General features: G+C 37.9%; 4 protein-coding genes across 5 annotated transcripts; 2 read left to right on the top strand and 2 right to left on the bottom strand.

Moving 5' to 3' along the window:
- Window positions 1–3,451: 3,451 nt before the first annotated feature.
- LOC103966571 (CASP-like protein 1F2) lies at window positions 3,452–4,662 on the top strand. The gene is made up of 3 exons (XM_009379743.3): window positions 3,452–3,898; window positions 4,004–4,130; window positions 4,225–4,662. The coding sequence occupies exons 1-3, from the start codon at window positions 3,687–3,689 to the stop codon at window positions 4,447–4,449; spliced, it is 564 nt and encodes a 187-aa protein (XP_009378018.2). The 5' UTR covers window positions 3,452–3,686; the 3' UTR covers window positions 4,450–4,662.
- A 326-nt stretch (window positions 4,663–4,988) lies between these two features.
- LOC125474251 lies at window positions 4,989–7,219 on the bottom strand. The gene is made up of 9 exons (XM_048577715.1): window positions 6,977–7,219; window positions 6,702–6,837; window positions 6,528–6,624; window positions 6,365–6,431; window positions 6,084–6,182; window positions 5,860–5,949; window positions 5,616–5,770; window positions 5,422–5,523; window positions 4,989–5,339 (listed from the first exon to the last, which is right to left on the bottom strand). The coding sequence occupies exons 2-9, from the start codon at window positions 6,784–6,786 to the stop codon at window positions 5,180–5,182; spliced, it is 855 nt and encodes a 284-aa protein (XP_048433672.1). The 5' UTR covers window positions 6,787–6,837; window positions 6,977–7,219; the 3' UTR covers window positions 4,989–5,179.
- Window positions 7,220–12,531: 5,312 nt separating this feature from the next.
- On the top strand, window positions 12,532–14,993 carry LOC125474250 (translocon-associated protein subunit beta-like). Of its 2 annotated transcripts, XM_048577712.1 has the most exons (6): window positions 12,534–12,832; window positions 13,848–13,946; window positions 14,041–14,149; window positions 14,233–14,304; window positions 14,430–14,435; window positions 14,582–14,993. In XM_048577712.1, exons 1-6 carry the CDS (start codon window positions 12,651–12,653, stop codon window positions 14,699–14,701), a joined length of 588 nt encoding a protein of 195 aa, XP_048433669.1. In that variant the 5' UTR covers window positions 12,534–12,650; the 3' UTR covers window positions 14,702–14,993. The 2 variants fall into 2 exon arrangements, with proteins under 2 accessions (XP_048433670.1, XP_048433669.1); XM_048577713.1 differs by lacking the exon at window positions 14,430–14,435 and having other exon boundaries at window positions 12,532–12,832.
- A 376-nt stretch (window positions 14,994–15,369) lies between these two features.
- Window positions 15,370–17,243, bottom strand: LOC103966574 (GEM-like protein 5). Its single transcript, XM_009379747.3, has 2 exons — window positions 16,454–17,243; window positions 15,370–16,055 (listed from the first exon to the last, which is right to left on the bottom strand). Exons 1-2 carry the CDS (start codon window positions 16,998–17,000, stop codon window positions 15,526–15,528), a joined length of 1,077 nt encoding a protein of 358 aa, XP_009378022.2. The 5' UTR covers window positions 17,001–17,243; the 3' UTR covers window positions 15,370–15,525.
- Window positions 17,244–17,604: the final 361 nt, after the last annotated feature.

Below are 17,604 nucleotides of genomic sequence, written 5' to 3'. Positions count from 1 at the left end.
AGATTTGTATCCAAAAGCTGAAATCAACCCAGATTCAGTCCTTTTTAGCACAAGCTATCTTTTTCTCTAGTTTAAAAGCTCTGCTATCTCCCTCAGTGGCGTAGTATCGATTCCCTTGTGTAAACTTGTTTACCATCCACCTCTTTCTAGCATACAAACCCCTGTAATCACAAAGAGAAGTGCCTGCAAAAAGTTCAACCTTGACAAACAAGGTGAAATCTTGCCCGAAACTCTTTGTTTGTTCTCTAAATTTGTAGATCTATTACGTAATGCATTCTTCAATATGTATTCAAGTCATATTCACCTATTTTCCTACTTTAAGAGTCTCATTTGCATATGGATTTGGTTAGTTTAATGGATATGTTATTATTAAAATCAATCAAGAACCAAGCAAATGGCTAAATGGCTTAAAGGGAACCTAGACTCTCTTCATTCGAACATACAAGACTATGAACTAAAAGTCCTTGTTCACAAGGCAAGAAAAATAACTTAATGTGGACTTAACTCATCCATGCCAATCCTTTGATAACAAGAAGTTCGAGTAACTTGGGACGTAAGTAATCGACTTAAAACACACTTGTTCTACATCTGCTATACAGAGATAGCAGTGGCACGCCTAGCACTCAATTAGTTTTGATTGCGAGCCTCAAGGCCTACACCTAAGGCCTTACAAAGGCACATTTCATAACTAACTTTGTCCTCTTCTTGTAGCATATCGAAAAGTAAGAACCCGACTACACATTCAAAGTGCCAATCCCTTGGGAGTTGTGCTAAGGTGCCAAGGACCATTCCCCACGGAAATCTTTGCTCGAACAGTTTCCTCATAGAAAGAAAAAAAATGGAAACGTAGGACTGTTCACAAGATAGGACAGCTGGACGAGAAATTTTGTGTTATCACTAGAACACAGATGGTACACACGTGTTTTTATATAAGTGGTGGAAAAAAATTATTTTTTAAGTTATTAACTTTTTAACACACATATCTCATCATTTGTATATTGACACGTAGTGTGCCACTCTGTGTACCGATCACACCGAAAAATCTTTCCAGCTTGACCACCAACATCGATTGATCATGGCTGGTGTTATTCATAAATTTCTTTTTATTTATCGAAATTTTTTATTAATTTATGTTTTTATTTTCTTGAATTCATTCGATCCGAGAATTGAAAATTGAGAAGGATGTGTGAGAGGTAAAATATAATGTGTGAACAACACCACCCATTCACCATGTGCTAATTAAAAAAATTAACAAGATTGGCAATGTGTCATGTCTCTTCTCTTAACCAATAATGTATGCGCACAATGACTTTTTTGAAATGTTATTAGCATCTCCCTACAAGAAAAAGAAAAAAAAAAGAAAAAAAAAAGAAGAAAATAGGACCATTGGTATTTAAACTTTGGTGTAATCAAAACTTTGAATCTATGAGTTAAAAATTTCTGACTACAGATCTTTAAACTCCTTGACAAGGCATGGAGAAATGATTTTCTTACAAAACATTTTTTAAAATTTCATCTAAAATAAAAGGTTTTAAATGGAAACAAAGTTTAGAAGTTCTGACGAATTTGCTTTTGTGACCATTGCTCTCATTGTGACAAAATTAAAAACTGCTTAATAATTGTTTCATTTTCAATTAAAAAATTTAAAATAAAAACGAAATCCTTATGAAACGATTTGTTAATAGTGCCGGAATTTTAATATCGGAATTTCATAGATTCTTGTCACTCTCAGTCATGAGTCATGTGACTCGTCCCGATCTATGTTGTTTTCTTTTTCTTTCATGATTTGATTGATCAGGGGGGTTGGACTTTTCCTCTATTTTAATCAAGTAGACCACCCACATGACTAATTCCATTATATTCTAACGTTATATTTATGTTATGTTGTCTCTACCTCTCAATTTTCCAATTTTTTTCTCAAAATATAATACTAAATAAGGATGCACGCAAGATAGTCATGGCCCGCCATTGCCAAGCAACTGTTATGCCCGGTTCTCTGAGTGGACCGGTCCATCATAATCGTTAGGCCTTATTGGGCCTATGAGCTACACTCTCAAGTCTCTGTTGTGGTGGCTACTGGCTACTCCATATTCAATTATTCTTGGTGAGCTTGTACATTTCCCATTAAATTAACCAACCTACAACCAGTCCATCATAAATAAAACCCTTCCACTAGGTGGACCCAACGCTTGCAATCTCTTTCACACAAACCCAACCTGTATTTTGGTTCATCCGGCATCACGTTGGTTCCACTCGCAACAACGTAGCAACTGCATATTAGCCAATTAGGTGATCACGCAAAAATAATATGACTTTAGTTGGCTAATTTCTAAGAGGTATACGATATGTTTCTCTAATAGTTAGTCTTTAGTTTCGGTTGAGTCCTATGTTTGGGTCTCAGAATGAGTATCGTTTCGGATTCTCTTTGTGGAGATTTTGAAGATTTTCAAATCGTGTTCGTTCATCGTACATCGTATGGTCAGAAATCATTTTAAATACTTTTATTTTAAATTAAATATAAATTGTACTTTACGAAAAATGACCGTACAATATACAATGAACGGACACGATTTAAAGATCTTCTTGAAAATGAAGAATACTTGGTTTGCATGACAATTCATTATATTTTGTGGACATCGTATGTTATCACATCATTACATATCTTTTAAGATTGTGAGATTAACGTAATTGCCTAGTCTTAGAAAATAAAACCATATTGCTTTTGGTTTTGGGTTAAGTTATTTACTTTTTTGCCATTTTATTTGAGCGGTAGGTTTCATATCAAATCAATTTATTTTAATTTATTGCGTAATTTGCCACTAACTCAACCATGACTAATTTAATTTATCTTACCTAGTCTTAGAAAACGAAATCATATTTGCTTTTGGGTTAAGTTATTTGACATTTTTTGCATTTTATTTGAGCTGTAAGTTTCATATCAAATCAATTTATTTTATTTTATTACGTAATTTGCCCTTTGGCTAGAGAGTAGTGAAACACTTTAGAGCTCGTTTGGATGTGTTTTTGAAATGACTGAAAGCGCTTTTGATGAAAATGTTTTTTGAACTAATTATTAGTAAAAATGTAAGTCAATTCTGAAAAAGCACTTAAAGTGCTTTCTGAAAGAAGCACGTAAGCCCATATGGATCGCTTTATTGTTATTAATGATGTGACTTAGTTTGGTCTGAATGTCTTCCACCCCTCCCTCCGTCCACCCAAAAAAATGTCTTCCACCGCTCCCTCCGTTCACCCAAAAAAAGTAAGTACAGCGTGCTAGAAGAACTAAGATACAAAAGAGAAGTGCAAGTGTTTTTACGTGTCTCACTTGTTGAGTTTTGTAAAAGTCATTGACCCTCCACTAAAATCCAAAATCCGGATCCCTTTTTTCTCAGAATTTGCCTTTAAATTTGGACAAAGGACCCATTTATAAAGACATTTCCCTTGTCCGTCCTAGTTAGGTTGGACTCACTTCTTACCAATCTCTAAAACCCTCCGATCACAATTCACCACTGGATTTTCTCCACCTTGCTCTTTGCCAACCGCCCCTCGCAATCCCATTTTCTCCGGCTTTTTCCACATTTGATAAAAGACTCTCTTGCATTTTCTGCTGTATTTACGCTCCCCCTTTTCTGTTTCCGTGTTCTGCATCCGTTGGTGAAAGTCAAACAACCCACCATCGAATCGAAATGGCGTCAGAGAAGAGCTCCTCCGTGCTCCAAGTCACTTCTTCAGGCGGTCCACTGCGGATGATGACTCCGTTGACCGCTCAAGTTGCTCTCAGAATCACAGCCATTGTCTTCACACTCATCGCCATCTCCGTTACAGTCACCAACGGCCAATCCGTTGCCGTGTTCGGATTCAAGTTCGAAGCCCACTACTCCTACTCAACTGCCTTCAGGTAAACGCAGATCCAAAAAACAAATCAAAGATCCAATTTTTTACAACAGATATGATCATTTTTATTTATTTATTAACTTCCTTTTGGGTGTCTCTGTTGTCACAGGTTCTTGGTTGGTGCCAATGTTGTGGTGTGTACCTTCTCAGTGCTCTCATTGATCTTCGTATCCTTCTTAAGCCGTCCAGCATCTCAACACCTCAAAAACTACTTCTTTCTCTTCTTGCACGACACGGTTAGCAAATTGTCGTCCCTCGACTTTTTCTGCAGTTCCAATAACAGTTCCCGTTATAAATTGTAACGTTAATGAATTGTAATTTGTGTCGCAGGCGATGATGGTGCTAATGATATCCGGATGCGCAGCGGCGACCGCAATCGGGTACGTGGGGAAGTATGGAGAGAAGAAAATGACTTGGCAGCCAACGTGCGGTTACGTGAATGAGTTCTGCAACAAAATGACCATCTCTCTTGTGTTTTCTTACCTGGCTTTCTCTGCCTACTTGCTTCTCACTCTCATGGCTGCTCACAATCTCATGCCTCGCCCTACTGAATGAACTCGCCAATACACAATTTACAAGAGATGTATCCCATCCATCATCCGAAAACGACATCGAAAATCTCACAGTTTATCAATTTGCTATGTCTTGTTAATTAGCATTTGGGTCCTTTGCAAACTTGTGCTGCATGTACATATGATTTCTTAATGGTTTAGTTTACATATTACCCCTGTAGAAATTATGTTACTTAATCGTATTTATTTGTACTTACTGTCTCCTTGATGGTTGAGGAACTGGTGGCTTCTTTGGATTAGGAAATGTTGCACAAACTATTTGCCTATTTGTAGCTTTCTTGCCTTTCTTCTCCTAACAACGAGAAAAACTTACTTGCAACCGGAACGCGACAATAAGAATGCCCCATAATAACGTCCAGTTGTAGGTAAGTTCGTCCTGTTTCTTTTCAAGTTTGAAGGGAGGACATTTATTAGGGTCGTTGACAACTTAAGAAAATAAGAGGGGGCAGTATTTAATTCCATAGCCACCTAGATTGCAATTAGGTAATTTGTCATCAATTAGCTGTGTAACAAAAAAGGACATGCCATTTAATTCAACAAGATTGTCACTAATTGATGACCCCTTTGTATTTGCTCGCCTGACTTGCGTGGACCATCATATATCAGTGATGAATGATGATCGTATATAAAACATATACATTGTGATATGTATTAAGCTTGTTTAAGTCACTAATAACATGATTAGTACTGGACTTAAAGTATCACTCTGGAGTCTATGTCTCGTCGTTGCTGTCTTTTGGGTGCGCTTTCAAGGTCTGGCCTTCAGCTTCCCACTTTTCGGAATCCCAGGCCGGGTCAATCTCGGGTAGCTGATAGTCATCAGGTCTTAATGACAGTTGAAATTCTGGCAGGTCAGGCAATGTTTGTAGAACCCTGCATCCGTAGTTAAAAGGTTAATTAGATGTTTTGGGGACTGAGATAATAGAGGAAGATACAGAAAATAATGGCTCCTTACTTTTCTTGTTCTAAAAGGTAGCCATACATCTGAGATTTCCTTGTTGCAACTTCAGGAATTTTCTGATGCAAATGCCTCATAGCTCCCCAGAGTGGAGGAGCCCTGAATTTAGAAACAAAGAAAATAAATAAATCAAGAATATCAAGGCAATTAAAGCTTATGAAAAAGGAACAAGAATAGTCAATAATATCCACCTGGTAACTGGAGCTGCAAGGCAAAAGGTTAAGCAAGCCTTCTTGCTCTCCGATAGAAGTTCTTCCGCCGCAAGAAAACAACATACAGCACTAACGTGGCAGGACGGTTCATTGCCCTTGTCAAGGATCAGACCGTGATAGTAATACGATGCAGCCTGCACAGACATTTACATATGATATACATAGATATTGATTGTATATATGCAGAAAGGGGAACAATTTCGTATCAATATCGATTTAAAACCTTTGACTCAAGAAATTTCCAATTGATGAACCAGATATGCTTCTTCTCACACCCGTTATTCATGTCACATCCTGACAAGCAGTTATAGGCCTGATCTCGAAAAACAGAACAAACACAGTTTATAGAAACTTAGCATATAATTGCAGACGTCTAAGTAAATCCGAAAGAAGCATAAGCTGCAGGTTTGAATTGAACTAATGAATGATTACAGCATAAATACAAACCTGACTAAAATAGGTCAACTGTTCACATGCCAGTCTCCTTTTAACTGATAGTGCGGCCTTCTGATATTCAACAGCTAAGCCAAGCTGGATTTCTGTTCCCTGCATTTTTAATCAAGATCAGTAAATCTGTAAACTTACCTCTCAGTCTTAATAACAGCAATTACTGTCTTAGTTAACTTAAGACTAATCTAATTCATGTTTCTCCACTCCAAATCAATATCTATACTCAATGGATGTCAATGTCAACATAAGAAAATCGATTCCACTTATCAAGGAAGTACCTGGCCTAGAGTTTGATAAGAAATGGCCTCCAATACACCATCCTGCAAAATTTTGGGCAAATTTTTCCTGTGTTCGTGACATAAATATGTTTTAGTTTTAAGTAATTGGCACCAACTGTCTAAATCCCAAATCTAATGTTATGTTACTTTCAACTCAACATACTTGATTTCAGGTGGTATGCGAACCAGGACATCCCGGACACAGAATTCCAAGTAGTCAGATGCCTTGAGCAATAAGTCGACAGCATCTCTCTTGGAATCTGGAAGAAAAGAACATACTTAAGGTTAGCCATCAGGTGAACATGTATAATAAAAGCATATGGACAAGAATACAAACCTGAAGAAACTGTCCTTATAGTCGAACCAGAATGGTTGAATGGGATCATCAAGGTGTCAGCCTCCGACAATGTAAGCATAGCCATCAGGTCCACAACAGATAGTACTTCAAACCAGGAGTTTGCCACACATGCTTCCTGCAACTCGTCACATTTGATCAAACTCGATTGCATGACAAATTATGACAAATACTCCAGGTTATCCCATATATACAAATTAATGACAAATACTCCAGGTTATCCCAGAGGTTTAATATAAAAAGAGAGTAGGGCATACCGGTGTCCTCTGCAACTAAGACAATCTGATTGCGAAGCGATGACTGTCTGTCAACAAGATCTTTTGGAATGAGGCCTCTAAGACGCTTTTGAACATCAGACTGAGCCGGGATTCGCGTAGACGGAACGAAGACCGCGACTTCAGGGACAGTCAACTTCTTCTTTCCTCCAATAGCATAAACACAAGAGCCGCACCCCATTTTGTTTTATGAGCGTACATATTGGTTTCAAACATAAGAATAAGAACATCCTACACAACAAACCAGCCGTCCACTTATGGAATTTCAATTTTTTCACAAAAACTGTCAAAAGGATTTTGGAAAATTTTCCAAAATTTATTAATTATAAGCCAATATTCGAGTCATTCTCGTCTTCCCAAATGTTTCCAAAAAGTGATATTAGGACATTCTAAAGATTTTAGACACCTACAAATCTTTTTGGGGGCCACGCTATTTGACACATCCTGACCAAAATCAAGGCGTGCTGACTATCACGTCTTGATTTCGGTCGGGGTGTGCCACTATTAGTTTAGTTTACCTTTTCAATTATCAACTTAAAAAATCAATAAAAATAATTTCGAGACTTAATAAATGGTAGGATCACATCCAAAGGTCTTGCAGCATCAAAATTTGAGACTTCAAAAATAAAAAAGATTCATTATAAGTCAAAATTCGAGTCATTCTCAGACACCACGTATTTCTTAATATTAGTTTAGGACTTTACGAAGATTTTCGACACATTAAAAAGTATTTTTGAGGGCCCCACTATTAGGTTATATTATTATTTTTTATTTTCCAACTTTGAAAACCAATATAAAAAATAGTTCATGACCTAATAAATGGTAGGATCACAAGGTCTTGCAACATTTTCCTTAGCTCCCATGCAAAATATTTCCTAAAACTAAAAATTTCAAAATTTTCACAAAAACTATGAGTTATAATCCACGTTTTCAAAGCTATTTTGATCCTAGCCACGCCAATTTGTGAGACATGCAAGATTGCATATAGTCGGTCATAAGTAAGAACTTTTCGTTTTACAAGTATACTATCTCATTCTCGTCAAACTAATTTTGTTCTTTCATATTCAACAATGCGCATATTTGAAAGAAAACAATTTAGTTGGATTGAATAAGGGTTTTTTTTAGAGTCAAACCCTCACATATCTCGAACTAAAAGAAAATTAAAGACCACAAATAAATAGAAGTATGAGGAGAAAAAATTAGTGTTGGAAATCATTTTTTTAAAACCATAAGTTGATGTGATTGAGCTAGAGTTAACGGAACTGGGTCCTTTCTGGAGGTAGATTGTCTGCCTTCCAAATTTGGGTGCTCTTTTCATTTCCTTCTATTTTGTGCGGTCATAGTTAAGTCACGTCAATATTTTATATTGATTTTTTTTTTATAGAGATAATAAGACAAAAAACAATTGGAATATAAAATGTTGACGTGGCTTAACCGTAACCGCACAAATAGGAGGGGATGGGAAGGGCACCTAAACAGGAGGGCAGACAATTTGCCTCCATCCTCTCCTGAGCTCAAGATGGGGATCCTTGTAAGTAGCCCATCCGGACCATTCAAACTTGATCCAACAACTGCAATTATTATAACTTTTAGAGTGGCCCCCTATTCGGAGCCGTTTGATCAAAATTCAACAGCCCGGATGGACTGCTCAGGAGGATCCCCATCCTGAGCTCATGAAAGGATCCAGTTCCAGAGTTAACAGGGTAGGATCTTATCCGGATCCTCTTTGTGAGGATTCTGGATATTACTTCATCGTGTCCGTTCATCTGTCATCCTACGGCTAGAAATTATTTTGATTTTTTTATTTAAAATTAAACACAAACAGTACCTGATGAAAACTGACCACACAATGAAGAGATCCTCGAATCCTCACAAATAGGATTCGGAGAGGATCCTCATTCAGAGTCAACAATGAAAAAAGAAAGGGTAGAGTAGAGATGTGGTTATGATTTTCGTGGGGAGGCATTTGACCTTGCAAGATTAGGTGGTTTATGTAGGGCATCTCCATTCTCAAATTCTCAATTAATGGGTTGACACTTGACCAATGCCACTGGTAAAGTCCGGAATCATGTTCCCCTAGAGATCACGGCTGAGTGAAGGTGACTTGAGGGATCGATAGACGAAAAAGGAATAGAAAGGGATATCTATTATCTAGAGAGGAGTAGTAGTACTAGTAGTAGTGTTCCATATTACTTGTAGGTAAAGGAGAAGGATTTCATGTTAGATTTTGTTCTTGTTTCCTTTATATGTGAGGTCATAATCTTCTCTTCTATCTTTATTCAAATTTCAACGTATGTTTAAAGGTGGTCATGAAAAATACCGAGGCCTGAATGATGAGAGCAATTAATCTATTTCCGCATTAGATTCTATACTAATTTAAAAATAATAAAATCAGCTAGTAACCAACACTCTAACAACTCAAGGAATGCGTAAGCGCACCAACATCGGTACCATCCCAAAAAAAAAACTAGTTATTGATGAGGGCCTTTAAAATCGCTTATAATTAAAAGCTCATATCAACCTAGTAATCTGCCGATGTGTGAGTCTCAACTCACGCTAGCACAACTTGGTGTATTGCAATCAAATTACAATTAGGTATACAAAATATACAGTCAAATAGTTCACTAAATAAAGAGAGGCAAGTGTTTCCAGTTGCAGAGCAAATCTTGGCTCTGGATGCATCCATGGTCCAGTCCACTGAGGCATATAAGTCCTTCAAAGCAGCTAAAAGGGTCGGTTATAAATAACATATTGAGCATATTTTTTGACCAATTTTAACGTGCAAGTTGCATACAATGCATATATGGTCATTTAATTATAAGTCTCTTGCTTAATTTTGTGGAAATTTTGTCTGAACAACTATTTCATTCAGCTAATGAACAAGGAAAGTTGGATATGAATATAAAAATACATAGAAATAATATTGGAGCCTGCAGGAGGAGGAGGAGGTCCCATATTCCCATTCATTCAACTAGTTGAGGAGGATAGAATATATTCCAATATATATGGTGGTATGGGCAGCCAAAGCTATATCCCATATGAAATGAAATGAGAAAATTAACTAATTAATTAATATATTGTAAAATAATAAAGGAACCTAGAAATTGATAATGATATACTGGTGATGATCTAATTTTTGACAATGATCAGAATCTTATCTCTCTATATGCATGGTTAATATTATTCGTCTCAATCGACAGCGATGAGTACTCAGTAGTGCTGCATGGCAATATGGCAATGGCATGCATACAAGCTAGCTTATAAATAGGGAGTCCAAGGCGTTGGATTAGAGCATGCATGGGATAACTGGATTAGATAGAGAGATATCACATCAAAAGAGGAAAGGAAATATTGAAGGGAGTGTATAACATGAAGAGAAGAGCGTTGTTTGGTAGCCAAGGATGACTTGCCTGCTGCCTCTCCTAATTCGAATCCAATCCAATCCAAGAGGAGTCCTACGTTGTTGGGTTTCCCAGCAACAGGCACCAAGCAGGTCTCCTTTGGCTAACTTGACAGCCTCTTCTTCTCATGCTATACCCTTCTTTCTTCTTATTCTGCTTCAGCATTGTGCATTGTACGTAACAGATCGCAAGGTCGACGTTGATGGGATATCGAATTTGATGTACTAGCTATGCGCAGGAAGCTGGAGGCCTTACATGAAGAAAAGAGCATTGTTTGGTAGCCAAGGATGACTTGCCTGCCTCCAATTTCATGAAAGAATATATGGCATTATTTAGTTGTCTGTCTAAAATATATATTCATGTTTGGATTCCAGGCAGTCTCCTTGGCTAATCTCACAGGCTGTTTTCTTTCATGCTAGGCCCTCCTCTTCTTCTCTTCCCTCCAAGTCCAAATCACTTCATACTGCTACAAGCCCCTCATCAGTTAGCTTCGATCTTCTCCCTCATATCAACATTTGCGCGCGCACGCACACACACACACATTACATGCATATTGTTGAGAGTATAAATCTCACATTAAAGAAATTAGAGAAGATGAGCGCTCCTTTTACTTAAAATAACTAGTATCTATACCATACGTACGATAGAGCATAGTTGTCAATCTTGTTAGTTATTTCATTCTATGTCAAAGAAGATAATTACTATTTTCAAATCACAACAAAAATAATATGATGAAGAAAAATGGTAAATCCTCAAATTCCGATCATATATCTAGTTAGGAAATGGGAAGTGTTATTGGCACTCCAAAAATTTCATTCTACACTTCTCACAAGTGTATTTTTCCTTCTAAATATAAAAAGTTTGGAGTGTAGAATAAGAATTTTGGAATGCAAATAACAATTCCCTAGGAAATTTCTAGCAAAGTTTAACAAGACAACTAATTTTTAATATACATGCGGCATATAAGAAGAACAACTTACATAGAATAAGTTTACTATCACGTGATGTTTTGATCTAACAATACATTGTTATATGAAGAAAAAAAAATTACATTTGACAATGCATTATTAGACAATAAACGTCACATAATGTGAAACGATCAATGTAAGTCTTTTTCACATACAAAGGGAGTATCGAGAAATAAACGTGGGCACTCATGTGGATAGGTGAAGAAACAATGCAAACTTATTGGATGTCGATGATGGCGGGTCCAGATTCTCTCCGGACCTCTTCAATTTGGATCCTCCAGACTCTTTAATTCTTTGCATTCTCCGATAGGTGTTGGCTCCAATTGCCGACCCATACCTTTGTCTTCGGGCCTTTGGTTTCTCACAACTGGAACCAAGTCCTTCTAGATACAGAGAGAAGAGAGTCCGGGAGAGAGAGAGTGAGAAGAGGAAAAAGATGAACACGAAAAAGCAAAAGAAATAAAAAAATTTATGATCGTTCGATATTTGGTTGAATATTTGGTTGAAGGACAAGATTGAAGGATTCGGAGGATCCGGATGGAAGTATACTTTAATTGAAATAATAATATAAAAATGAAACAGTAAATTTGTTGATGACTTTTGCTCATGCATTTACTGATTGTTTTGTAATTTTCACAATTCTGGTCGTTTGATGTTTTTGGTTGAATGGACAAGAATGAAGGGTCCGGAAGATCTGGATGGAAGAGATCCGAAGAGAGTGCCAACCAATACAAGGCTTTTGTTGAAATAGTCTTTTGCTCATGCGTTTACTTATGTCTTGTAATTTTCACCATGCACCAGAGCTATATCCTTCTTTTTTCCGGTCAAGAAAAAAGCTACGTCTTTACAGAATGCAAACCTTACCCAAGCATATTAGAGTGAAGTGTTACATCACATGTCATTATAAAAATAGTGATATATGTGTGTTAAAATTAATAACTTAAAAAATACAATTTCTTATCATTTATATAAAAACACGTAATGTACAATTCTTGTTCAACTTTCTCCAAAACGTACGACTTTATTCGAGATAGTGAGAAATACGATAGGTCAAAAATTAAAACAAAATCAAGAAAGCTAACAAAATATACAGTATAACAGTCCAATTAGATCTAATTACGAAACAGACCCTAGGGGTTTTCCCTTTGACCGGAAGTGTGTGAATCAATTTAACATTTTCCCGAGTTGAGGATCCCAAGCATTTGCGAACGGGTCCAAAGCAAACAACACCTCACCTCACCTCAGCGACTCAATCACGACTCACCACCACCTCCATCCCAAATCCAAATGGCGATTCCGATCACCAACGCCCTCCTCTCGACGGCGGTAGCTCTCTTTCTGTTCACGTCGGCGCTCGCGAGCTCCGACGTGCCCTTCATCGTCACCCACAAGAAGGCCTCCCTCAACCGGCTCAAGTCCGGCGCCGAGCGCGTCCTTGTCTCCATCGACATCTACAACCAAGGATCTTCGTAGGTTCTTCTTAATCCCTCCATTTCCGTTCTCAATTTTCGTTGTATTTGCTTCTTTATTTACTGATCCAGCTTAAAGTTCAGTAATTTTACATGCTTTCTGTTAGATCCGCTCGATCTCTTGCGTGTATGCTGTTTTTGCTAATGTTAATCTATTCTTATCTCCATGTGGAGTTTATCTAGCTTACCTGTCGGTTGAAATGGATTGTCTGTATTAGAGTATTGCGGTTTAATTGTACATTGTTTGTTGTTTATTGGATTGTTTTTGTTGAATCCCGTTTCTGTTTGGTTTCTGTGAAATTTCGAGCAAATTAGACGAATGGGGCTTTCAATCTTGGAATTTTACTTGTTCCCGTATTGGGTAGAAAGTCAAAATCAGAATTGTTTCGGCAACTGATCCCGAACTGATGGTCTATATGCCGCTGTAGACATTAATGTTATTTATTCTGTATGGTTGATCTGATAACATAAGCATTCAAAATAATATTAAGCTGCAAGTATTGTTGGAATCTCAGCGTCACAGTATTAGCTGTGTTTGTATTGTTGTACTTGTTGCATAGGAAATGACTCTGTTACCGGAACTAATTGAAGCATGCTGAAAATGTTTGGGGAAGGTGAGGCGAGAAATTGTTGAAGGAATTGGTCTTTTTGTGGAGGGATAGAATGAAAGTTACATGCATGTTTGAGTCGGAGTATATACAAATACAAGTGTTACGAATTGTGAAAGCATATCAGTTTTTAATGTTACCTTGTAGTTTCCTTTCAGCATAAAATAGCTTGGTAATATAAAATGCCTTAAGCTAAATCTTGTATAAGGCTACATTAGCTTTAGTGGTTTAATTCTGCACATTTCTGCAGGCTTTTGTATTTGTATGGGAATCCACTCTTTCATTTTTTCGACTATCCACCTGTCTATGACTCTATTGATTGTGTATTAAGTTAACTGAGATTTATTTTTGTATTTTTTTTTATTTTTATATATTAGTAACGAAAGTTTGTAATGTTTCCCTTGCAGCACGGCTTATGATGTAAGCTTGAGTGATGAGACCTGGCCTCGGGATATCTTCGATGTTGTTAGTGGTAACACTTCCAAGTCATGGGAAAGGCTTGATGCGTAAGTTCCAACTTTTTCTAGTAACATTTTCTGCTTTCCATGGCTTTCTCACCGATTGGTTCTTAGTTATTGATTGCATAAATGGGATTTGCAGAGGTGGCATTATATCTCACTCTTTTGAATTGGAGGGCAAAGAAAAATTACTTTTTAACGGTGCACCAGCTCTTATTACATTCCGCATTCCCACAAAGGCTGCTTTACAGGTTGGATGTCTGCAGCCGGTTCCTTTGCTACTCATTTTTGCTGTATAATTGTATACCTTCTGACTTTTTTCTGTTTCTTATAGGAGTCTTATTCAACTCCAATATTTCCTTTAGATGTTCTTGCAGACAGGCCTCCTGAGAAGAAGTTTGAGTGGGTAAGTTTCTTCATTAGATAAGGGTTATATAATGCAATCTGATTTTGGACAAATTTTACGGTGTTAACTGAGGTGGTGTTTTATGTTTTCATGAAATTCTCTCTGTTGGCGGCCAAAATTTTCAGGTTAAGGTATGAAACACTCTTTTTTATGCCGTTGAATCTTTGTACTCAGAAACTTGCTAAATCATTTGTTAACTTATATTTGCTGAATGGAAGAAGGAGTTTTAACATTCCTCTGTTTCGCCCCTTACAGTTTGACCTTTTCTTGTATGCAGAGGCTTCTGGCAAAGTATGGGTCTCTGATCTCTGTGGTGTCCATTGTGGTTCTATTTGTGTACCTGGTTGCCACTCCATCCAAATCCGGTGCGGCAAAAGGGAGCAAGAAGAAGCGTTAATCAGTGCTTGATGCTAATGCATGCATCTATGGTGTTGCGAGTTGGTATTTTCCTGAGTTAATGGCACATGTTAGTTTCCAAAGCTTCCTAAAAGGGAGTAGTTTAACAAGATAGTGTAAGATCAACAAACTAATACATACAGCGGGTGTAACCCGAAGGAGGTCTTTGGTAGCGCTTCGGAATCAGTAATTGCTAGTCAATTTTGGATTGAATGTTATATTTTGCATTTGAGATTTGAAAATTTGATCCTATTTAAGCTTTAAAAGGAATCAAGATGCAATATTTATTTTCATTTGTCAAGGCATTTATATTGTTAAAAGACTTTTGGTTTCTCTTAATTAATGATAAGTCATGCTACGAGACTAGATTTCAAGTTAAAATATTTGTCTAATACATATTAGATGCGATAAAGGAACTTTTATTGTTTTGAGTACATCAATATTTTTACATTAAGAGGAGGGAGAGTTCGGTTAAATCACATAATGGGCTGCCTAATTTGGTATCGAATTCACCATTCACGAAATGTGGTAGAGGAACTTAGAGAGCAGACATGCATCATGTGTAGTCTTGTGGGGGATAATAGATTGTGTGACTTTGCACATATGATAAGGTTTTATTAAATAACTGGGAAAATTGGAAACGGAAAGAAACAATCAAAATTGGAAACGGAAAGAAACAATCTCGGTCGATCCGAGTTATAACGAAAAAATGCAACTCGCACGCGCTGGATGAGAGAAATAAATATTGTAGAAGAAAAGCAAGACGATACAATTTCACGAGCAAAGCAGAGCAGCAGTAAAATATTAACAAGACTAGTAGCTCTCCTAATAGTCAGCCTTGTCAGGCTTCTGGTATGCAATGTCATTGTCTGCAGCAACGATTGGTTTGACGGCAACTCCAGATGCCACAAATGTTGACATACTTTGGGTCAAATGCCTCGACGCCTTTTCGTAATTAATAAAACCCATAAACCAGAAATCATGGCCGTCGATCGTCACAATCTGGATGTACTTCTCCGTTGGATTTTCCCTCATCACCACTGGATTGATGGTTGCAATATTTCCCAATGGTACCATTATTTTGTAGTAGCTCCAGGTGACCTGGCCGGAGGGGGCGGTGAAGGATAAAGGGCGGTCGCTGCAGAAAGCTGTATGGATATTAGAGAGGTAAAGAGTTCCGGCAACTGGTCCTGTGGATGTGGACAGGTAACAGGCAAATGACTTGTACAGCTTCTCGTTGGGATAAGTCGCAAATGTCTGCTTGTACAGAGCCTCAAATCCTCCTCCTGTTATTGCTTTCGCCGTCACGTTCATCTTCGCCCACGCTGCTCCAGACACCGATGTCCCCGTTTTCACTGACAAGAGATCATCAATCAATCAAATTAGTTTACATGTTAGTTAATGTGTATCAATTTAATCGGTCTTGGGCGTCCATAAGATAAAAAAGACGTCTGCACTGAAAATTTATGTGCTTCTGGAATGGCTAAAAGTGTTTCTACAATCAAAAGTTTCTGACTGTGTTTGTTAGAAACACTTGAAGTGCCTAGATAAGCACCTGTCAAGTAATTTTTCATAAGGCACTTCTAGCTAAAAGACAGTTAAGGGCAGAAGCGCTTTCTCAAGGAGCAGGTACAAACAGCCGTTTGACATATACTTACTAGGTTTATTAAAAGTAAAGTGTATATATAGACATATAAGAGATGAGACATATATATACATATATATATATATATATATATATATAGATACATACGGTTGTGCCAGATGTTGTTGGCCATGGACTCGGCCTTGTTGCTCCAGGAGTTGAAGACGTGGAGCATGGATTCCAATGGACTGGTGTTGTTGGACTTGTCAAGGGGTTTGTACTGGAGGTAGGGATTCTGGGCTTGCTCGGTTCCGGCAGCACCCCACAGAGCTGCTTTTTTGTTGTCCGGATGGCATGTTGGGACGGCAGGGTGCCCCATGACGTGAGTCCCCCACTGCGCTGATTTTTCTTCCTCACTTGGAGTTGGTGGGATTGACGGAGGAGATGCGCCGCTTGACGACGACGGAACATCTTGATCAGGAGTAGTGTGTTTTAGCTCTTCGGTTTTCCCATTCTGAGGGGAGGATACGCTAGGAGGTGTTTCGAAATGGGTTTGCGGCGACGAGGACGGTGGCATCGGCGCAGGTGTTTGATGAAAAGGGTTAATATCTTCAGGCGGAGGAGTTGGGAGGAAAGGGTTTATGTCTTGGTGAGAGGGAGGAGAAATGGAGGGGTATAGAGGAGGTTGGGATGCTTGGTTGTTGGGGTGGTTCATTTTTGTTGGGACCTTGGAAGGTAATGGAAAACAAACGAAGCTAACGTGATGTGTGTTTTCTGGTGTGAGAGTTTGTTGGATTAAATGGGATTGGATGTGGTTTGCAGAAAATGGCAATGGTTTTGAGTGTTTGGGAGACCTTATTTATACACAAAGGAGAAGTTGAGAGGATAGGAACGTCATTAAAAAAGAAAGAAAAAGTGGTTGAAACTTAAAACGGAAGCAACGGAGCTACATCAGATCTGCCTTTGAAGACCTTCCAGATATACAAGGCAGATGTGTATATATGATTAATTATCAAGTTTTAGAGGGAGTTTCGTGACTGCGGGGCATGTGAAAGCGACAAGGTTGGCTTGTGTGAATCCAAATACACGGTTTAGTAATGAGCATTACTCGGATGAGGATAGATTTTTCAGTGTGATAGGCACACGGGGTGGTATACCACATGTCACTATACAAATAGTGGGATATAAGTGTTAAAAAGTTAATAACTTATAAAAATAAAATTTCCTACTACTTACATAAAAACACGTGATGTACCACTCATGTTGACGGGGACTCATGAGGAGGAGGAGGTCGCTTAACCGTGTTATATTCCATTTAA

Source organism: the organism of the source record quoted next, unplaced genomic scaffold (genome assembly GCF_019419815.1).
Source record: "Pyrus x bretschneideri cultivar Hongxiangsu unplaced genomic scaffold, Pyrus_bretschneideri_v1 Contig12, whole genome shotgun sequence".
Lineage (NCBI taxonomy): Eukaryota > Viridiplantae > Streptophyta > Magnoliopsida > Rosales > Rosaceae > Pyrus > Pyrus x bretschneideri.
Note: the sequence above shows the minus strand (reverse complement) of the source record. Positions and strands in the feature narration are given on the sequence as shown.